Source organism: Gorilla gorilla, chromosome 11 (genome assembly GCF_029281585.2).
Source record: "Gorilla gorilla gorilla isolate KB3781 chromosome 11, NHGRI_mGorGor1-v2.1_pri, whole genome shotgun sequence".
Taxonomy (NCBI): Eukaryota; Metazoa; Chordata; class Mammalia; order Primates; family Hominidae; genus Gorilla; species Gorilla gorilla.
Genome location: NC_073235.2, coordinates 127,679,698 through 127,701,966, shown reverse-complemented (window position 1 = coordinate 127,701,966; position 22,269 = coordinate 127,679,698). Strand labels below are relative to the sequence as shown.

At 39.2% G+C, this 22,269-nt stretch overlaps 1 protein-coding gene across 9 annotated transcripts in view; it reads left to right on the top strand.

Moving 5' to 3' along the window:
- DOCK10 (dedicator of cytokinesis 10) overlaps positions 1-22,269 on the top strand; it is a 281,316-nt gene that overhangs the window by 49,616 nt on the left and 209,431 nt on the right. For 4 of the 9 annotated variants that reach the window (XM_055380569.2, XM_055380577.2, XM_055380570.2 and 1 more), the window contains exon 1: positions 10,296-10,518. The exons of 3 other annotated variants lie outside the window; for them this stretch is intronic. In XM_055380569.2, coding sequence (XP_055236544.1) covers positions 10,357-10,518 — 162 coding nt within the window. In that variant the 5' untranslated portion in view covers positions 10,296-10,356. Of the gene's footprint in view, positions 1-10,173; positions 10,519-22,269 lie in introns of those variants that run through there. 2 more of the 9 variants (XM_031008770.3, XM_055380572.2) reach the window with 2 other exon arrangements.

Sequence of the window (22,269 nt, the reverse complement as noted above, 5' to 3'; positions counted from 1 at the left end):
CCACCTCTTCACACAAGAAGGAAGGCTGCACATGTCCTCTTGGGAACTGCGGTTGTCAGTAGCACAAACTGGAGATAATAGGAACAAAAACTTTAAGAATCCACATCTTGCATTTGAGGTTGTAAAGAGAGGCTAAACATTATCTTATCAAGTTAATCTTCTGAATATTGCCACTTCTCCTATTCCTGCTGGACTTAAACTTTGGTTGTCCCTGTTTCCTTTCAAAACCCTGGAGCTGGGTGCTTTGCACCAACCCTAAAATGATACTTTGGGCGACTCCCCTGAGTCCTGGCAAATAATGTAAAATTGAGCTCAGGCTATCTTTTTATCTTTAAAATTGATTTGGAAAGAACATTGTAAATGACTTTAAAGACTGCCATTTTCATGTTTGGAAAGCAATTCGTGATTATTGTAAACTAGATTTAACTTGGAATGTTTAAGACGTGGGTGGTTAATTCCTGCCACAATTCAAAGGGAGAAAAATGAACACAGAAAATAAAATAGAACAAGTACAGAGAGTACAGTTAATAGTTCATTTATCCCATGTCATCCAAAAATATTTTTCACATAGCTAACTCTTGAAGATAACATAATTTGCCCAATTTGATCACTTAACTTTTAAAAATTAAAAGCAGTTGCTGTTGGAGGTTTTATCTAGAATGTGTCACAGATTTCTCCCTCCTGAACCCAAGGCCACTTGGACATAATTTGGTTTTTCCTGATGCATTAGCGTCCTTGTTGTGAATATATTCCAGTAACAACTCCTCCTGTATTCACCCCCACCATAAAGTCCAAACATCAGTGATTGATGCATCAGTCATTTCCCTAATGCATCAGTTTCATCCATTGTACTGGGGTAGAACACTGTAATTTATATCCACCTTTCTAGTGTTTCCCGCCCTGAACGGGGATTAGTCCCAGATACTGTGTATATTGATTTTTTTTATGTTTTCCATTTTCTCAGATTGTCTGTCATCTGTCCCTTCCTTTGGTGGGTGGCTCATACCTTTAAGTTAGCCTGACTCAGCCATGCACCCTGGACTCATGGGCTGGTGAAGAGAAGTCAAGGAAACTTTCTGTCCCACCTCTCCCTTGTCCTTGCCCCTTCATTCCAGTGCCAAGGCTCTCTCTTCTGTTTGAGTTACTGTTTCCGCATGACTTTATTGTTTTTGAGCCTTGACTTGCAGGACTGTTATCTACCCACTTTGGTACTAACTTGGAATGACAATGATAATAACACAAATAGTTGTAATAATGATAATGGTGAAAGAATGATAACACCTACTATTTATGCCAGTGTTTTGTACTATGTGCCTTTGTTACAACAGTTACGTAGAAGGGTTCTTCTTACTCTTATTAGCCAATGGAGAAAATAAGTCTCAGAGAATTAATGTTCCAAGACAACAAAACTAGGATTCAAACACAGGTGGGTCTCTTCAACTCCAAAACTCATGCTCATTGCTCTGAATCACTTTCTAGGCTGCGTTATTTCACCCTCATTCCTTCCCTGTGTATGCAGCCTCAGCTCCATCAGATGGCTGAGTCTTTGGTGGGCTGGCTTTATAGCTGGACCCACCACAACCCCTTGAAGAAGCTTTCAGCCCACCTGCCTTCACCGGGGACATCCTTCCAGTAGAAATTGGCTGGACCAGGGCAGGTCAGAATGATATTGCTTCTGGTCAAAAGTCACTGTAAGCTTAGTTCAGCAAGCTCTTTAGAATCCTGCATAAGGTAACGGTGTTAACCATGAGGATATAAAGACCTCTTCACTAAGCCACTCCCATTAGCTTCATAGAGGGAATCACGTGACATCCTTTTCTGGCTCTGGAGAAGTTGTTTCTGTCCCTTTTCAGGAATTGACTGTGATCAGAATAGTTGATGTTGCAAAAGTAGTGACCTTAGGGTAAGTGAGGTATTATTATATTATTTCAAATTTGTTTACTCATGAAAAACAACAGGGAAGGGGATTTAGAACTTGTGTCACATTACCATGGGAGCTAACTTCAAAGCACAGAGGAGACATATGCAACACCCATTCCCCCATCACTCAGGGAAGACTATGTGTCTCCGGGAAAAGAAGAGTAAGGAGATTTAAAAACAACAACAACAACAACAACAACAACAACAAAAACTACTGGGGAAGTGCGGAGAAAACAAGCAGTGTTTAAAAGTCCTTAGATTTTCTCTTTTCCAGTAATAATTAGAATTTGTTGAATTCTTACCATGTGTTTGGTACTGGGCCCAGCACTTTTTGTGAATATTAGATGCTCATTAATATTCATTCATTGAACAGATGAGGAAACTGAGGCTTAAAATTTTTGCTCAAAGTCACAAAATTAATAAACAGCTCAACAGGGATTTACATTTTGGCAAACTGCTTCCCGATGCCTAAGTGCCGCACTATACTACATTTTATTAAAAATAAGAAAGGTTTAGTATGAGCTGAGAAGAGTTCAATCAAACATAGATGCCTGAGAAAGGTAAATTATTAATGGAACATTTAAATTATCTGTGCACTCTGCAGGAAGCTGACTTAGAGAGCAATGAAAGATAATTTTCTGATGCATCCAAATGTACCAACGAAAGAATTATCTGCTTTTGAGCTGCATCAATGCCAAAGGTAGAAAAATGAAAATAAAGGAAAGCTTGGCAGCAGCACCTGATTTTTAAAGCAAGAGAACAGTGTGCTTTTTTCCAAAGTGATTAATTGTACAACTCAATAAATGTCAGCACACGGGAAAGATGCCTGCAAAGAGGAGGCCACTATAATTAAGTGAAAATGAAGACAGAGAAACCGAAGGAAAAGGTCTCTAGAAATCACAGTTGTCGGGGGATAAAAAGAGATCAGGGGTTACTATCACAATAAACTTAAGTCCCAAGTCCCGGAGTAGAGGTAGCAGTAGGAGGGGCAGAGATGCAACTTGATAAAGGGTAACTAACTGGGTCCTAGGAAGAATGACTTCACTGGGTTGTGTTTTCCACTTTTCAGCTGAGAAGGCACTGATTAACTCCCTCCTAGCCATTTAATTGAGTTCAGACCTGGCGGGGGGCTTACCCATCTGGAAACAGACACGGAAGAAGATTCTTACTAATCTTGCCCTGGAAAATGACCAAATCCCATGACCTGGTTTTACTGACTGGGGGCAAAATCCCCTGCCACTTTCAATTTAAGGTGTTCTCCTCCTTTGGGTCACTTTTGTTTAGGAACAATTGCTGAGCCTCTGGAAAATTTACAAAAAAAGTCCAACATGATTAAGAGCTTGATGATGAAGATGATAATGATGACAATGATGCTGTGATTTTTATTATCTATTGATTCATTCATCCCACTAATCATTTCTGAGCTGTCATGGAAAGGCAGTGCTACAGCTTAAATCAGCAGATGGAGGTTTCCTACCCTATGCCTTGGTCCCCATGTTTCTTCCCATCACATGACTCCACAGAGAATACTTGTGGTAGAGAATGAAGATGAAACAAAGATTGCGAGGCAGTTGAGCTCCCACCAACTTGATGGTCACCCCTAGGTCCTCACACTAGCCCAAGAAGGAAAGTGGCTGGTTCCCTCTGCAGCAGCAACATGTTTGAGCTGTCAGCCAACTCTCCAGGATCAGCCTCCAATGAATTCAAGAGTGAGTGGCAGCTCTTCCAGCATGGGCAACCAAGTCCACACTCACAGAGTGTCCCGGGGTAATGGCCTCATTTTCCTCTTTCTAATTGGACCCAAAGTAGCCTCTTTTCTGGGGGCATTTTGGTGTTCACCAACATTTTATGTCACGTAGGGGGAAGCAAGTAATGATAAAGGGAGCCCATTACGTTTCTGTATTCTAAATATATGCTTTGACAGCCAATTTAGGCAGTTAAGTCACTGCTGCCAGTGAACACTTCACACAGTAAACACAGCACCTTAAAAAAATTGTTTATCAAATTCATTAAAGACTGGTTTCAATTCCTATCAAAATGCAATTTAAATCATCACCTTAAAACAATCTGCTCAATTGTTAGCTGGTTTCTGAAACTGTCATCCAAGAAAAAGTCACAGACTTTCCTGTGAGGGACAGACCAGCTCTCAAAGGGAATTTTCCAGGGTTGCCTCACTACCCCCTGCCACATGCCAGTTCTAATTCTGATTCTGCCACTTACTAGCTGTGATTCTCTGAGGGAATCACTTAATTTCTCTGTGCCTCAGTTTCCTCAACAGTAAAACAGGGATGATCACAGCACTGCCTCATAGAGGGAGGTGTACATGTATCCCAATGTGTAAATATTCATTAGCACTGTGCCGGGCACATGGCGAGTGCTATAAGGGCTTGCTTTCTTAGGGGTATCATCATCATGATTATTATTCATTGAGCATGTACTCCAAGGTGGGTGCTGGATATATAGCAAACAAGGTAAGCACAATCCTATGTCTTACAGAGAGGGAAGACAATTTAAAATTTAAATCAATCAGGATGTAATTACAGCTGGTGTGTTAGAAAGGAAACCTACAGGGTACAGTGATAAGGACTGAGGTTCAGGGCTGTGAAGCAATGCCCGTTGGGGGAGGCTTTTCCAGGGCAGTATCACCTTTAAGCTGATCCTGGAAGCTGAGAGGGAAGAGACCAAGCCTCTGTTATCACCCTAGCAGAGGCAGCATCACGCTTGTTCACTGAATAATTATGGGCCAGGCTCTATGTTGGTCTTTGCAGTTAATCTCTTCCCACCAATATCCTGAAAGTGTAAAGGATGATCTCCATTTTACCGCAGATACTATTGAGGCTTAGAGAGGTTAGGTGACTCGTATGAGTCAGGCTGACTCTGAAGCTCGCTGTGAGCTTTTCTACTGTGCTCTGATGGCCACCTCTTCCACCAGGCTGTCATTTGGACAAGCATCAAATTAGACTTGAACCAGGATGCTCAGTCCATATTGACTGTAGATTCTGTCAGTCTCACTATAAATTAACCCAAACTAAGAGAGGTCTACTTAGTTTGGGGAGCTAGAATACTCTGCCTTCTGGCCCTGGGATCAGGGAGAGAAGGAACATTTGAATCCTCTCCTTCACTTGGTCAGACTGACCTGTGGACAAGCTGTTAGGTTGACTGGTGCACCAACTGCAGTCTTCATTTCCAGATATGTAAGCCAGTCTGGCAGGCCAACTAGATATACACCCCATCCCCACTGGCCAAAGCCAAAATAGTGAGGGGTTCCACTGAGGTGCTGACACCTATGCTAGGTATTCTGGAAATATTTGCCCTTCTTGGGATATTTGGTGACAGGTGCTCTAGTGTTTTGTCTGTGCTGAGAACAGGGTCCAAGGGCAGTTATCCAGTTACTTTCTCACATCCAGCCCCTACTTTCTAGAGCTTGGAGCCCCTTTTGGGCCCTGTTGTGAGCAATGGCTGCCATCTGCTGTATCCTCTTGCTGTGCCTGTAAATTGTTCCTAAATACTTCATTTTTAGTTATTAATCAATGTGATCAAATTCACTTTTCATTCTTCAGAGATGCTCAAAAATTCTCTTTGCTGAAAAAGTTTCCCACCTTTTCTCATTTTGTTGTAATCAATATATTGCCTTTATACTGCTTTGTTGTCATTTCACTTGGATTTGGGGAAAGAGGTAGCTAAAAAAATGTACTCCACGCACCACCTTGAGCTAGAAGTCAGGGCCTCCAGACTCCAAATGCGGAAACCATGTTCTGCTGGCCAGGGGGCAGGCAGGTGCAGCAAAAAGATACTTCAAAGGCGACTCCTGAACATTTGTGTTTTGGAAGCAGGGAGGAAGGCGGGGGTTAATTCAACCTGGGGGAATTAAGAGCCTTTCTCTGAGGAGGTGATGATTCCCTTGAGGCTTCACTGTTAGAATATGGTTTTCCCAGGCAAGGTCCTTGTATTGGCCTGGTAGGGTACTAGGGCTGCTCTAGCAAAACACCACAGACTAGGTGGTTTAAACAACAGAAACTCATCTTCTCACAGCTTTAGAGGCTGGAAGTTGAAGATCAAGGTGCTCTTAGGGTTGTTTTCTGGTGAAGACTCTCTTCCTATCTTGCAAACAGCACCTTCTCACTGTGGCTTCATATGGCCTTTCCCTTGTGCACACATGAAGACAGAGAGAGAGAGAGAGAGAGCTGGTGTTTCTTCCTCTTCTTATAAGGACATTAGTTCTAGAGGATGAAGGCCCCACCCTTATGACCTCATGAAACCTTATTACTTTCTTAGAAGCTCTATCTCAAAACAGAGTCACATTGGCGCTCAGGGTTCCAACATATGAATTTTGGAGGGACATAATTCTACCCTCAAACTCTTAGCCTTTCCATAAATTTATCTTTATAAATAAGTTTTGATCATGACCTTATTAAGATCTTGAAATGGACCCACCAGAAACTCACAGTGTGTGAAGCAATGAAACCAAGCTGTATAGCATCAGGGATATCCAAAAAGCCCTTGAGGCTGATTTTGTTAGGCTTCATTTCTCAATTTTTTATTTCTCAAATATTTTATCTAAGCTCATCTTTGTTTTTACAAGACAAGCATCTGTTATCAGCAGTAGGTTTCCGTGTACTTGATGCCTTATAGAGGATAGCAGAAAACCTCTCCCCATCCAAGGTCAGCATTATGTGTCAGAAGACTCAGATGCACCAGGTCTTTTGGGGAGGAGAAGAATGTGTGCTTCACCTCCATCATGCCAAAGCACAGTCCAATTTGACACGGTCAAAATAGATGTAGGTATTTTGCAATAGATTAGATATATAGATTTAGACACACGGCTCTTACATAATTTAACAAAGCTGGGAAGGTCCAACACTTTCAATGGACATTATTTATTTAAATTAAATGTGTATTTCCTTGCCCATTGTAAAAAGGTCTTTGGACATATTATCCCAGTGGTGGATATATCTACATGTACAGCCAAATCATTCTTAGGCCAAAAGATTTTAGAAAAGTGCTCTGAAAACTAAATTCATCAGTCAAGATTTGTTGAAGAAGGATGGGCAGTCTACAGCTGGGTAGGTGGACCCCTGAGGCAGAGTCCAGTATCCTCCTAGGATTCAGTACGATTTTGGTGATTTTTGTTAGTCCCTTCATTCGTTTTTCTCTTTTTTGCCTCCTTAACCTCCTTTTACTCTCTTGAAATGCCTTACTTTTTCTTCCTACATGTCTTTCTCCCTGGTCAATAAGATGTTAAAAACATCTCCCTCCATCCTTCCTTCCATTTCCTATGAGCATTAAGGCTACTACAGTCTACACAACATGGCTATCTCTGCTTTGAAACAAGAACATTTTTTATTTTACACAAATTTAAGATTTCATAAGTGCTGAATAAATTTTTATATATGAAATAACATACAATAATATGATATAATATAATATATAATTAATGACCCAGGATGAAATCTAGCTTCCAACACTTCTTTGGAAAATTTAGCCTTACGAATTGTTAGTGACATTATTTCCTAATCTAAGACAATTACTTTAAAAATCTTGTTTCTAGCATTTTAGGTTTAATACCTTATTGAATCATAAGATAAGACCCTACTAGGGGAAGAAGGCAGACAAGAGAGTGAAGAAGAATCTCCAAAGGTCATTTATTAGTAAGGCCGTGCACATTTGATGTTTGGAGGCCAAATTAATGTTTCATCTTATTAATAGTTCAAATAAAAATAGCAGACACCTGCTGAAGAGTTCATACCTAATCTTAAAATATTTCCTGCTTATCAAAAATTAGCCAGGTGTGGTGGTGCACACCTATAGTCCTAGCCACTCAGGAGGCTGAGGCACGAGAATCACTTGAACCTGGGAGGCCGAGGTTGCCGTGAGCCAAGATCCTGCCACTGTACTCCAGCCTAGGCGATAGAGCGAAACTCTATCTCAAAAAAAAAAAAAAAAGTTTCCTGTGTGTCAACATGCATGCTAAATATGACAGAAACATGGCCATGTCTCTGGGTAGGTTTCTGTGTCTCCCACAACCCAACCCAATCTCCAGCTTAATTTACTATGTAAAACATAGAGCTCAGAACCCAAACCCTTTCTTGCAACTTTGCTGCATGTTTGGAATCTTTCATGAGAAAGAAATGTTGGAGAACATACTCAACTCTTCTTTCCTGCGTTTCATCTTTTTATTTCTTGTCCACTGGATAATGGTTGTGTGTATTGAATTCCAAAGAAACTAATCCTTGGACATTCCTTTAGCTTGATAACAGAGGCTAACAGAGAGAGGAGACAGAATGAGAGAGAGAATATTCAGAGCCTGTCAGCAGCCCGTCAATAATAGGGGTGAATTCCTCAGAGGCAGAGGGGATCGATGAAGGCGGGACTGTAATAGCTAGAAAGCATCTCATTTGTCTCCCTAAAGACTTTGGCATCTGCCAAAACATCTGATTCCAAAAGCCACCCCAGAGGTCAGCCAGATTTAGAGAGAGATGGTTAGAGAGGAGTTTAGGATGTGAAGTGCATCGTGCCTGCCAAGCCCATGGTGGATAGCGGAGGGATCTGTCTTCTGTCTCCAGTTTCTAACTGGGGCTGGTGGACTGTTTAAGCGTTTCCAGATAGCAGCTTGCTGCCTGTGAACTACGCAGCCATGAGCAGATGATCACAACCTACGGAAGTGATTGGAGAGAGACATGTCCTGGGCGATGGGAGTAAGTGGGTGGGGGTGGGCACTGCCATACAGGGAGCCCAGAGGAACTGTCCTATTTGAAAAGACACATTCACAAACATAGAAGCCCACTCTGCCCTTTGTCTCAAGTGGACACCATTAGATATAGATATTCAATACACACAAGCCAGACAGGCTAAGTCGTAGCCTCTCTTCAGTAAATGGCCTAGTTGTTTAGAGTAAAAATGGTTTAGATTAGCACCCGGGCAGTCTGACAAATGTCCAGAGGGAGTTAGGGGGCTTGCCAGCATCATTAGCATTTTTTTCTTCTTTTTCCAGCAGCACTAAAATATGTTTGCTCAAAACAGGGGGAGATGAAAAACTACTGGCAGCCAGTACTTCTTAAAAGAAAAAGAAGCATGTTTTACTTCTCTGGGGTGAACATACCAATTAAAACGATGCTGTGTTGTGACAGATTACTGAGCAATTAATGCCTATTTGAGCATCATGCTAGATGCTTCCGCGAAAGCAACCTTACTGAGGCTGGGGCGGCCACACGTTACAGCAAAACAATCCTTCCTCAAACTTCCTGCAGGACCCTTCACGCCGAGGAGCCCAGAAACCACAGAAAACATTTTTTTTTCTTTGAATCTCCAAGAGTTACACTGGAAGAATTAGCTTGGCAGAAAGATCTCAACATTGAATTCTATTGGGGATTTCATACTTTCCTCATTTGTAAGCAAAATCTATTTTCCATGAGATATTTTTAGCGCAAGCAGCCCCAGCTGCCCTATTCTCTTTCACTATACCATTAGATGTTGAGGCCATTCCAGAAAGGACACGTGATTTCTAAGCATCTCTCTTTGGTTCTTTCCTAAGTGACTAGTCTCGCAGGAGTCAGGGAATACCAGACTCTTAACTACCAAAGACCTCAAAGTCCTTCCCAGAGCCTTGAATTCTTATTGATAGGATGTTAAAATGCTTTACAGCTGCTTTTTATAAGAGGTCAGCTTGGCGGAGCTTGCTCAGTGACCTCAGTAATAGAGATATTTTCAGCCCTGCAAGCCGCGTATGTAAATATAAAATTGTATTAGGCTGCAGAACTGCATGTGTGGGAACAGAACAACCATACTATTGAGAGGAAATCACAGGGGAACACTGGTGTCTCTCACACAGGGCTGGTTAATGCGTGCATACTTTTGTTAAATCATCTTGATCTAGTGAACTCTATGTTTCAGATAAGCCAATTTCATTTCTGGAACTTATGAGCTAGGAAAAGTAAAACCTCAATCACTTAGTGAGATGTCCAGCAAAATTTCCTTCAGGAAGTGTTTACGTTTATTTAAAAAAAAAATCATTTTCACTCTTTACATGATACCTCAGGAAAAATTGTCAGTGTAAAGTCAGGTTTTCAGTTGTGTGATTTGAAAAAGTAATTTATTTGTGTGTCTGAATGGGAAAGACATATTTATTCAGACCTCTGAAAGGAGAGTCGAAGAGCTTCATTGTAATGAACAGGAAACATGCTCTCGATGTGAATTGAGAAATACTTTCTGAGCGCAGTGCTCTAATATTCCTGAGTGTGTTCAGTTTCCGTGGATCAAATCTTTCCCATCTCTGCATCCAAGCTATTTGGCCATGATCAGATGATCAGAGCTCAAGGAAGTGATTGGAGAGTGAGCCGGCTGCAGCTGCAGTGTAGGCTGTTTTCAGGGACAAGGAGCCACTGTTTTGCAAACATAGCATCAACATAGAAGTTATTTTGTAGGCTCCAGGATGCAGCGATGGGCTGCACTGCCAGCATTGTTCTGCTTCAAGCTTTTCGTTCTGTGGTCCAGAGGAGCTGTCCACACATTTGTAGACGACGCCAAGAGGAACCATCCCACGAAATTTTGCCTCTGGAAAGTGACGATGAAATGAATAGACCCAGAACCCTCATCATAATGGTATGGTATCCGTGGTAAAGCAGCCTCAGTGGATTGAACTGTTATTATAGAGAGGTTACAATTTAGGGGTTTGGGTGTTTAGCGTTAGATAAAGGCATGTGTGACCTAGAGTTTACTACTCTGAAGTACTGTTTGGGGAAAATCTTTCGGAACTATTTCTATCATTCAAAGAGCATATTTTCTTCTTCTTGTATCTGTCATGAAACTGTACAGCTTCTCGGTCTACCAGAAATTCTCTTCTGCCTCATGGTTTGCATGTTGTTATTACCTTTTGTGCAGAAAATAAGAGAAAAATTTGGAGTTTGGTTTAAGTGAGTGGATTTTATTTTATAACTACAATTTGAAAGAAGAGCCCAAAATGGGCGTTTTTTAAAAATCACATGTAACCATTGAAGTTGTATAGATGCTGATAGTTGGATCTTTAACTTCAGGATATTTGGGGCTTTTCTTTCTGACTCTGCAAAGGAAATGCCTTTCCAGAATGCCTAACTTAGGCACAATATTAGAATAAAGAATTAAGAATTTTGTAGAATGCATAGTGTTTTCATTAGAAAGCTTTTTCTTGCCACTTGTCAAATTACATTTTTGTCTGTGCTTTAATTGTAATAAACAATGTTTTCCTTTTTTGTGCATCTGTTTGATCAGCAAGAATAAATTTGAGGGTAGAGTTCTTTCTTTCTTTAAGTTTAAAAAGAGATCTGCTTAGTCACTAAAATTAGAATAGATGGTATGGTAAAGTTTCCAAAATTGAGGAGACATTGAAGTCTAGGTGGCTTCAGCATAATCGACTTTTTTCTCTTAGATTTCAATGTTGAGATATCAAGGATGTAGTAAATAATGAATGAAAAATACCTGTTACTCTAAAAGTTCTTAAATGAAAGTCATTTGGCTTGGGCTATGCCTCCGAGTGACAGAATACTAAACTATAATATTATTTGGCTACTTCTTCAACAAATCAATATTTTATTTTCAAAAAGCAATATTATTCTTGAACTAGGAGGCTGTGATTATTTCTAAAAGGAAACACTAAATAGGAATAATTTCATGTTTATTATTCCCATAAGTTTTCACAAATTAAATTTTAAAGGATTTGAAATAGGTTCAAATGTCAAAGAAATCTTTGTTTTCCAAGTTTAACTCTTGTTAATAACATTAACACACTCTTTAACTATGTGTAGTGCTCATGCTATACCAGTAAGTCTTATTTTTCTAATTTTGTTAGTCTATAAAATTTCGCAGCTAGAAATTTGCAAAAAAAAACCTTATACCTCAAAATAACTGAGAAATTTTTAAAAACTATTCACCTAGTCATAATATTTTTCCAAGGATCCTTTTGATTTATATAATACCTTTATTGATATTAAATAAGGTGATAAGAATATACTAATGAGGAAAATAAAGGCTCAGAAAGGTTGAATATCTTAACATCACACAGCTGCTAAATACCAGCTCCCCGAATCACACTTAGAGCAATGATTCCAAAAGCCAGTGTATTTTCCAGTCTGTTCACACTTCTAAGGAAATAATGATAAAACTGATAAACTGAATTTATGTAAGAAGTCTGATGGAAATCTTGGACTACTCTGAGTAAAATGTGTTCATACAAAGTCATTGTGCATCTTGAAAATTTCTTCTGGGCCACTCCAAAATTCACACACTCACTAATGGTTTATTGCCAGCCCACTATGGTCCAAGCACTGGTTCAGGCACTTGGAATCCGCCAATGAACAAACCCATCAAAAGTCCCTACCCCAAGTTGCAAAGTTTGAAGGTGATAGAACATTTTGCCAGTCTTGTTGTTATGGAAATGCTATACTACAATTGTGACACTTAGTCTACAAACTTTAGCCAATGAAAATATTTTCTGTTTTCCAAGATGGTGGTTTGAAAATTTATTGTATTTCAAAATCACCTAGGAGTTTTCACTCATGCAAATCCTTGAGCTCTTGACCCCAAAGACTCTGTTTGAGAAGGTGTGGAGTGGAGCTCAGGAACCTGCTCTTGTAGCAAGCACTCCCAGTTGATTCTGACGAAGGAGTACTTTGGATGACACTTTGAGAAACATGGCTCTGGAAGATGGTAATCTAAACTGTCCACCCCTTCTCCTCCTCCAGTGTGATGTTCTTATATTGGCGAATCGTCTTCTTACTCTGGCTGTAAACTTCTGAGCAAACTTTGATTTTTCTTTTTTATTCACTTTCCCACTGCCCATTAGTCACCAAGTTTTGTATATTGATTTTTTTTTTTTATAAGATCACAGACTCTGGAGCCAGAACACCTAGGTTGGAATCCTGACTTCATCATTTATCAGCTGTGTGACCTTGGGCACGCTGTTTAACATCTCTGTGTCTCTTTTCCTCTCCTATAAAATGAGGATAGAAATTTTGTCAAATTAGAGCAGTTGTGTGGGTTTGATAAAGTAAGTGTTAAGTGCTTAGAAAAGTGCCTGGATGTAACGGTAAGACGTTCAATAGGGATGTGATCAGGGACATCCTAACTGAAAAGTGACATTTGAGGAAAGACCCTAAGGAGGCAAAGGAATGACGCATGCCACTTTCAGCAGGGAAATGCCTTATGCAGAAGGACCCGCCAAGGCGAAAGGCCCTAATGTGAGAAGAAGCCTGGAGTGTTAGAAGAACAGAAAGGAGGCCAGTGTGTCCAGATGAGCCAAGGAGTGGGTCGTAGAAGGCAAGGTCAGGGAGGCAATGGGGTCAGATCATGTCAGGCACACAGCTGTCAGGAAGACCTAGGCTTTTTCCAAGTGAGAAAAGAAGCCGCTGGAAGAAGCAGGCCCAGAGGTTAAGAGCCTGGGCCATGGAGCCAGAATATCAGGGTTTGAGTTGTATCTCTGCCACTCACTAGCTGTGTGATCTTGATGAATGACTTGTCCTCCTTGTGTCTTTGTGTCTTCATTGATAAAATGTAAAAAGTAACAGTACCTACCGGTGTAAGGTTATTGTGAGAATTCAGTATGTTAATAGGTGCAAATTGCTTAAAACACTGACTGGTAACTAGTGAGTGTTATATTAACTATAACCCCACTAACTGGGAGGTCCTGAAGCAGGGAAGTAACAGGATCTCTGGCCATAGAGGGTCAAGGGTCAAAGCAGGGAGACCATTAATTAGGAAGCGGTTGCAATGATCCCAAAGACCTGGATGGTAGTTGTTGAGGCTGTGAAAAGTAGTCAGATTCTGGATAGATTTCAAAAGTAGAACCAATAGAGTTTGCCTATGGATTGAATATAAAGTGTGGGAAAGGAAAAGGTGTCAGAGTTGACTGTGCTTGTTATGGCCTGAATATCCAGAAGAACCAAGTTGCCATTCAGATAAAGAACACAGGAGTGGAAAGTTTGGAGACAGAATCTAAGCTCACCCTAAGGATGCTGAGTTTGAAATCCTTGTTAGGTCTATAGATGGAGATGTCAAGTAGGAAGTTGCATATATGTCTGGAGTTTCAAGGAAGTATATAAAGAGGAGTAAAGCCTAGCCCAATGTAAACATCAATAAACGATTGATAAATGATCTTTCTCTCTTCTAATCTCCTATAATATTTATAGTGTATAAATCCATTTGAAAGTTAATCATGCATTGCCTTCTAACACATCTCTGCCTATTTAATTGAATGTATAATTGTTTATTTACTTGCTGATCACATATTTTTCTTATCTCACTGGTAGACAGGAAATTCCATCTACCAGAGCAATCGCTTCCTAATTAATGTTCTCCTTGCTTTGACCTTGACCCTCAAAGGCAGAAAGCAAGCCTACTTTTTTTTTTCCGAGACGGAGTCTTGCTCTATTGCCCAGGCTGGAGTGTGTTGGTGCAATCTCAGCTTACTGCAACCTCCGCTTCCAGGGTTCAAGCGATTCTTCTGCCTCAGCCTCCCAAGTAGCTGGGATTACAGGCACATGCCACCACATCTGCTAATTTTTTGTATTTTTAATAGAGACGAGGTATCACCATGTGGGCCAGGCTGATCTTGAACTCCTGACCTCGTGATCCACTCGCCTCAGCCTCCCAAAGTGCTGGTATTACAGGCATGAGCCACCACACCTAGTCTCTAAGCTTCCTTCTTGCTCCATTAGTACCCAGCCCAAAGCCTTTTACATCGAAGCTAAATAGGGATCTGTTGATTATTTGATATTTTTAAGCAGTTGGCACTAATATGCAAAATTCAGTTGATAAAGATGCCCACTTAACTCTTAATTGAAATGTCCAAGAGTGAGTTAAGGATGAAGAAACTTGCCAGGATAAATACAAGGCTTTGAATATTGATACCCTTCAGAAGGCTTTGGCATTCAAAACTTCATAATGGAAGTTGTATCAGAGTCTCATTCCTGTGGTCTAGGTTCTGAATCTTTGTGCAGAGATAAGATTTGGGCTGGCATAATTGTAGTCTAGCCTATATAGTCCAAAGTGGAGAGAAATTGCTAAATATCAAAATTAACTAATGTAGATTCTTATTTAAAAGAAACACATGAATCCTGACATCTGAGACCATTACAATGGCCTGTTACGATGCAGTCAAGTTTAACGGGGAAAAAATGAAGAAATTCCTTTAAAGCTTTAATTTTATCTCTCACTCAAAAAAACTTTTTGGTGGGAGAATTAACAGAAACTTTCATAATTTTTTTTTACTTCCTTTATAGCATATTTTCTTAAAGTTCTCAGACACTAATTCAATTTATGTAGATTTACTATTTTCTGGTTAATGTCTGTTATTTCCTATGTCATTTACTCATCACCAACCCCAGAAGTTAGCTTCATTTTAAGTCTTTTTCTTTCCCCTTCCCCCGAAAGAGAATGTTTTTCTGTTCACACTTTGGAGTTTAGAGGTGGCACAAGAGGAGAAAGAAAAGCAAGTGTTGGTCAGGCTACTAGTCTCACTTTGGTTATATGACCAATACCCACACACCAGATTCACAGGTCTCAACTCAAAAGTGAAAAAAAACTTTAAAATCCATGAACATTCTGGGGTTTCTCTGAAATAGTAGAAACCATAACATTTAAATTTAGGACTGCCAAAGATCTAGCATATACAGCAAGCCAAATATGGCTTTGTCTTGAATTTTCGTCTAAGGCAGGAAATTAACAACAGCCTAAATGTGCGGTGAGTTGGGAAGGTGAAATCTCTTCTGTGAGTCAAGGATATGTGCACTTATATGGCAAACATTTCTGAGTAAGGGAATTGCAGTTACTGCTCCAAGACCTCCCTGACAAGTCCTCTGTTGGTGCTTCAGAATTTGCTCGGTCCAGCACTCTGATTAACTATACAGTTTGTGGGTCAAAATCTGCCTGCAGCCATACAGTGCTTGAGCTAAGAATGATTTTCACAATTTTAAATGTTACAAAACAAAACCAAAAACAAAAGAAGGAGGAAGAGGGTGGCATAGGGCAAAAGATACAGAGACCATATATGGCCCACCAAGCCTAAAGTATTCTGACCATTTACAGAAAATGCTTACTGACCCCTGTCTGGTGAATGACGTGGCCTCAACCACAAAGGAACCTTTTTTTTTTTTTTTTTAATTAACTTTGACCTCTACAGCATATTTTCTGTTATCCCCGACAAGATACCAGGGAACTTGGTTTTTTCCCTGGGTACCTGTTGTTCACCTGAGGGTCTGAGAACTACTATGATTGAGAAACTCTAGATTTCAAGTCAGAGTCTCAAGTCTGTCACTTAATATTAATAAAAGCCCAGATAACCTAGACATGCTGACTCATTTCTCCTAGTTGGCTAAATGGGGACTATTATCTGTCCTGTCTGTTGGAAGTACCAGAATATTGACTTTTAAAATTATTATTATTTTACTTTAAGTTCTGGGATGCATGTGCAGAACGTGCAGGTTTGTTACACAGGTATACATGTGCCATGGTGGTTTGCTGCACCTATCAACCCATCATCTAGGTTTTAAGCCCTGCATGCATTAAGTGTTTTTCCTAATGCTCTCCCTCCCCTTTCCCCCCACCCCTCAACAGGCCCTGGTGTGTGATGTTCCCCGCCCTGTGTCCATGTGTTCTCATTGTTCAACTCCCACTTATGAGTGAGAACATGCGGTGTTTGGTTTTCTGTTCCTGTGACTTTTGTAGAATCACATTGTAAACTAATTCACATTATAAAGCGATGGAGTCTTGCAGGTCAGCAGGCTCACATGGCTTATAAGAAATCCACAGTATGCTGGTCAGAATTCATTGTATCCCCTGGGTAACTCACTCAGCAATATAGGGAGGTGATTTACATTAGGATTTCACTGTATTTGTTCCACACCCAAAAAAAGGTGGTACAGTGAACAAGAGAGGCCAGTGAGGGTGTTATCAAGCTTCTACTTGATTTGCTTTTTGACCTTCAGCAAATCCTCACATTTGGGTTCCCCACTTGTAGAAGACAATAATTCTTCTTTCCTGCTCAAGTACTTTGAGAACCTCATATAAGGAAGCAAGTTAAATGAAGGAAATGAATTATTTATGAAAACAGTAATTCCATATCTTTGGAACATACATTTGTTTAATTTGTGTCCTATGAATACAATCAGGACCAGAGAGGGACATACTATGGAAACTATGGAAACTACCCCAAAGGAAATAAATTGACTCTCTTCTTATCCCTATAGTAAATATTCTAACCTAATAAAGTTTTATTATCAAAGAATGTTAACATGTTTTGCCCAGTTTCATCTTTTTCAGTATATGTATGAAGAAGAGACAATTTCCAGAATCTCTAAATCCTGAGCTAATGTTTCTATTTCATTTCAGTGAGGTTGAATCTTGAATATATGAATATTATCAGATTCCCCTGGGAAAGCTGTGTCATGGAGTATGAGTTTAAACAGTCTACCATAGATGGGTATAACATGGAGCTTTAAAGCACATAGAATCTTTGGAGTTATTTTCCCTTGTGAACTAATTTTGAGTTGAATCCCAAAGCCACAGAAAATGGACAAATGAATTGAATGGCTTCTCTCTGGGTATAAGAATTAATTGAATGTAATGAGAGCCTTAGTAATTAGCAACATAAATCTTCGAGGCAAAGGCTTACTAAACTCCTATTATGTCCCGTATCATCTTGTTCAGATAATCTTGCATCTTTTTAATTCTCCAAATTCTACCAAATTTAGAAATGATTAGAAGCAAAGAAAAAATACACAATGTCTAAAAAGAAAAATCAAAACAGCTTAAAATCTAAAACCAACACAGTGATAAAGAAAATCAGAAAACCGGGTATGGGTGTGGTGATTGGGGGAGGTGATATATAGAAACTTATACCAAAAACAAAGCAAATTCAACTATATGTAGATAGAGTTATAGATAAATACATATCATACACACACGTATATATACTCATATATACGTGTGTGTATATATTATATATATAATATATATGATATATATAGAGAGAACATTATACCTTTAGTGGATGTATGTGTTTTGGGGGAAATCATACTGTGGAGATGAAAAACATCATATTACCAAGTAAAAAGATGTAGTTTTATGGCTAGAAAAAGTATAGACTCCAACAAATTATTGCTAATAAAACGTCTGTTAATTTTTAAAACATAATCAAATATAGAAAAAAATTGGTATGCTTGTTTTGGGTTTTGTTTCTTTGCCTTCTAGAAGAGTAGTTTTTAGGATTTTCTCTAAACGCCAGGCTTCAATGTAATAAAACTTTGTGAAAACTGAGTAATACAGTTGAGGATATAATGTGTCTTTTGGCAAACCAGATATAAATACAGTATTTTTGTCAGCCTTCAATAAGTTTCTTGTGGATAGCTGTTTTATTCTCAGATTTTATTTTCATGGAGCTGATTTACTCTGATAGGGGCTAAAGCTTAGGGTTTTTGAAATTCATTTTTCCAAATCTATTTCATTCTGCTGGAATGTATTTTAGTTTTTAAGACCATGCCCAATACATTCAATTTGCATGCAGTGAGTTTGTCATGGTTAGATTGTCTAAACATCAGAAACTCAGTAAACAACTGAGACAATTGCACCTTGCATTTGGTAGGCACAGATGACAATAGACTGCTGCTGCCCTTCACTTACAGTTTGGTGGCAGAGACAGAGCTCAAACAAATGGAAAATTGTAATCATGATAAGTACTTCCCTGAGAATTGCGTTCTACCTTACCTTAAAACTGCATCCTTTGAACATCGCACCTCCTCAAAGCAGTCAGGGAAGGCCTCCCCTAAGGCAGTGGCAATGCAGCTGAGACCTGGAGAATAAATAGATGCTAAGAAGAAATAGAAAAACACTCCGTACCCAGAAACCACATGAGAAAATGCCACATGCCAGCCCTGATTTACATTGCATTGCCATGGTTGAGGAACCAGGGTGTGTGGGTTTGAGTCACTTGCCAAAGCACTTGCTGGCAGTGTGATCTCTGGGTCAGCTATTTAAATTCTGTATACCTTGGCTTCCCTGTCTGTAAAATGAGAGTCGTGAGGGTGCCTATCTGCCTTAGTTTCCTATTTCTGCTGGAATAAATGACCATGAACTTAGTTTTAAACAACACACATATTGTCTTACAGTTAAAACACGTGTATTACATTTCTGGAGATCAGAAATCTGAAACGGATCTCACTGGGCTAAAATTGGCAAAGCTGCATTCCTTTCTGAGGGGTGCTAGGGGAGAATCTGTTTCCTTGCCTTTTCCAAGTTCTAGAGGCTGCCCACATTCCTTGGTTTGTGGTCCTGGTTCATCTTCAAAGCCAGAAGCATAGTGTCTTCCAGCGACTCTCCGACTCTGACCTCTGACTCTCCCACCTTCCTCTTTCACTCTTAAGGACCCCTGTGATTACATTGGCCCCACCTGGCTGATCCACGCTCCTCTCCCATCTCTAGGTTAGCTGATTCCCATCTACAGCCTGGATTACCCTCTGCTGTGTAAATGACATAGGCACAGGTTCTGGGGATTTGGACATGTACGTTGTTAAAAGGCTGTTGTTCTGCCTACCATACTATCTATCAGGGTTGTTTTAAGGATTCACTGAGTGAATTCAAGTAAAGGGCCTGTAAGAGTGCCTGGCACTTGCTAAGAACTAAGTTTTAGCTATTATTATTGTGTATATTGTCTTATTGAAACAAAGAAAAATTTACAAACTTAATTTACTTTAAAGAATTGTTATAGAAAAAAGAACCTAACTGTTAAGCAGAAACTTACTTTGTGCTTCATAAAATGTGTGGAAATGGAAATTCAAAGTTAGCTTATTTATGAGAGCACTGAAATACTTATTGAATAGATTATTCACACAAATAGATTATTCAAAGAACATAAGTTTATTTGAGTTCTCTTCTGTGTTGTCCACTAATTGCCAGTTTTCCGAAATTTAACTTTCAGTTTCTTCTTGTTTTCCTTTCATCATTTATTAAAGGAATGTTGCAGCCTTTAATACAACTGAAATTAACCATTTAATTTCAACTTTGTTGTTCTCAAATTATGCCAAATTTAAAAATTATAAGGAACAAAATCTTGAATGTTTAGGATTTAAAACCACCACAATCATAAAGAAAAGTCGAAAATCAGGTGAGAGAGAATGCATTTTAAGTTCAGTGGGTACAACTGAACTTACTAATTTAGAGATGGAGAATAGATTGTATCTCATTTGTAATTTTGAAGTTATCTCACTGTTTTTAATTGTGAGTAGATTTTTTATTACAGATTTGTAATCATTAAGAAACTTAAGAATGCAAAATTACAGCATCTTGATTCTTCTACCAATAGGTACTCAATCAAAGGTTTGATGAATGAATGAATGCAAGCCATATCTTATGGGTCATAAAGGTAGAAAGTAGGAATCTGTTAGGTGGAAAGAATATGGACTCATTTGGTAGATTATCTGCATCCTTAATATTGGTCACTGGGTAATCAAGGGCCTTCTTTGCTTTCATACACTTTATGAGAACTGAGTAACCCACAGATTACCTTAAAATTCTGCTTTATGAATAATTGGAGGAAGTGAACATGGAAATAATGTCCAAAAATAATAGTTCTTTGCTGAGCACTTCCAATTCCGATAGTCACTTTGCTACAAACTTTGCACAGTATTCTTTTTTTGTTGCCACAGTCCCTCTGAAGGATATTGTGATTTTTATTCCAATATAGTTAAGGAAGAAATTAAAGCACACAGAGTAGCTCTGACCAATTGAAATATAACGTAAGCCACATATGTAATTTTGAATTTTCTAGGGGCCATATTTGAAAAAGAAAAGAAAGCATATTAAGTTAATTTTAATAATATATTTTCTTTAAACCTATATATCCAAACTATTATTATGTTGGCATGTAATCAATATAAAAATTATTACAATACTTCACAGTTTTTTTCACGCCAAATCTTCAAAATGTGGTGTACATTTATACATATAACACATGTCAATTTGGATGCTAAATCTTTAATCACAAATATTTGTTCAGTATTCAGATTTCATAAAATTTATAGTTGAAAGAGTAAATTCATATTCCAAAGTTTCTCCAAAACTAGTTAAATGTTTTCCAGTTACTAGATAAAATAATCAATTCTTAAAGTTAAATCAAAATTAAATAAAATTAAGTAAAATTAAAGATTTAGTTCCTTTGTCACACTAACCACCTTTCAAGGACTTCATAGCCACTTATGGCTAGTGGTGGCTGCATTGAACTATGCAGGTGTAGCTATTACTGCGTTTGTCCAAAGTCACCCATCTGGTGTGGCCCTAGGCAAATGTGTACCTGCCACCCTCCCTGCAAGCCCAGCCACACCCACCTCTTTCACTTCACGCCCTGCTACAGTGCAACCGCGCCCATTCCTCCCATTCCACCCACCTCCTCTCCTCTCTTCACCTGCAATCTGGCCATGCCCACTTCTTTCACTTCACCCACCTCCCCTCCCCTCTTGCAACCCGACCACGCCCTCTTCCCACTGCACCTTCCTGCCCTCCGTATCTCTGTTGACTCAGGTCTGGGATCTCTTGCAGTGGCATTTTTCTGTTCAATATCCAATAATACAGTGGCATTATTCTGCTCAAATGGTACTTCTCTTTAAAAGTCAGGGTTTTTAATATAGATTATATAGAATAATAAAATGTTAGAAATTTGATATTATAGAATCCAGCTGCCTCACTGGAAGATGAAATCCAGGCCCAAACAGGTAAATTGACTTATCTGTGGCTTCTACAAAGTTGCTGGCAGAGCAAGGGTATTTGTTCAGGTCTCAAAATGATGAGACCCACATTCTTTTTAACTACATGGTATTTCCTCCTCTTAATCCAGAAATAATGAGCTATAGTTCCAAGGTATGTGCAGAATTTTAAGTGAAACTACATAGATGCTAGCTACAAAATACAAAGTAATGTCAATAGCATAGCAAATCCTATCCAGTTTCTGGTTATCTTAGAGGAATAAATCCATTTGGAGATGAAAGCCAATTCTGTCATAGGGATTCTTGCTCCAAACTAGTTTTTTGACTTTTCTTTAAGGATTAAATACAGAGATAATGAGTTCAAGTTAATCTGTAGAGTAAAGCCATGAGCAGAACAGATGCTGTGGAGATACAGAATGCAACTGTGGGGGCTCATGGGTCCCACGGCAGAGACAACAAAGAGAAAAAAAAGGAAAATCACTTTGTTGTAATCTCTTCGGATTGAAGGGTTTATAGAATTCTATTTTGGGAACAGACGTTTATCTCTGTCATCTTGCAGAAGTCTGAATCCGGAAATGTCGTGCTAGAACAGAAACAGAATCATATAATGACAAAATCTGGGTATTGATAT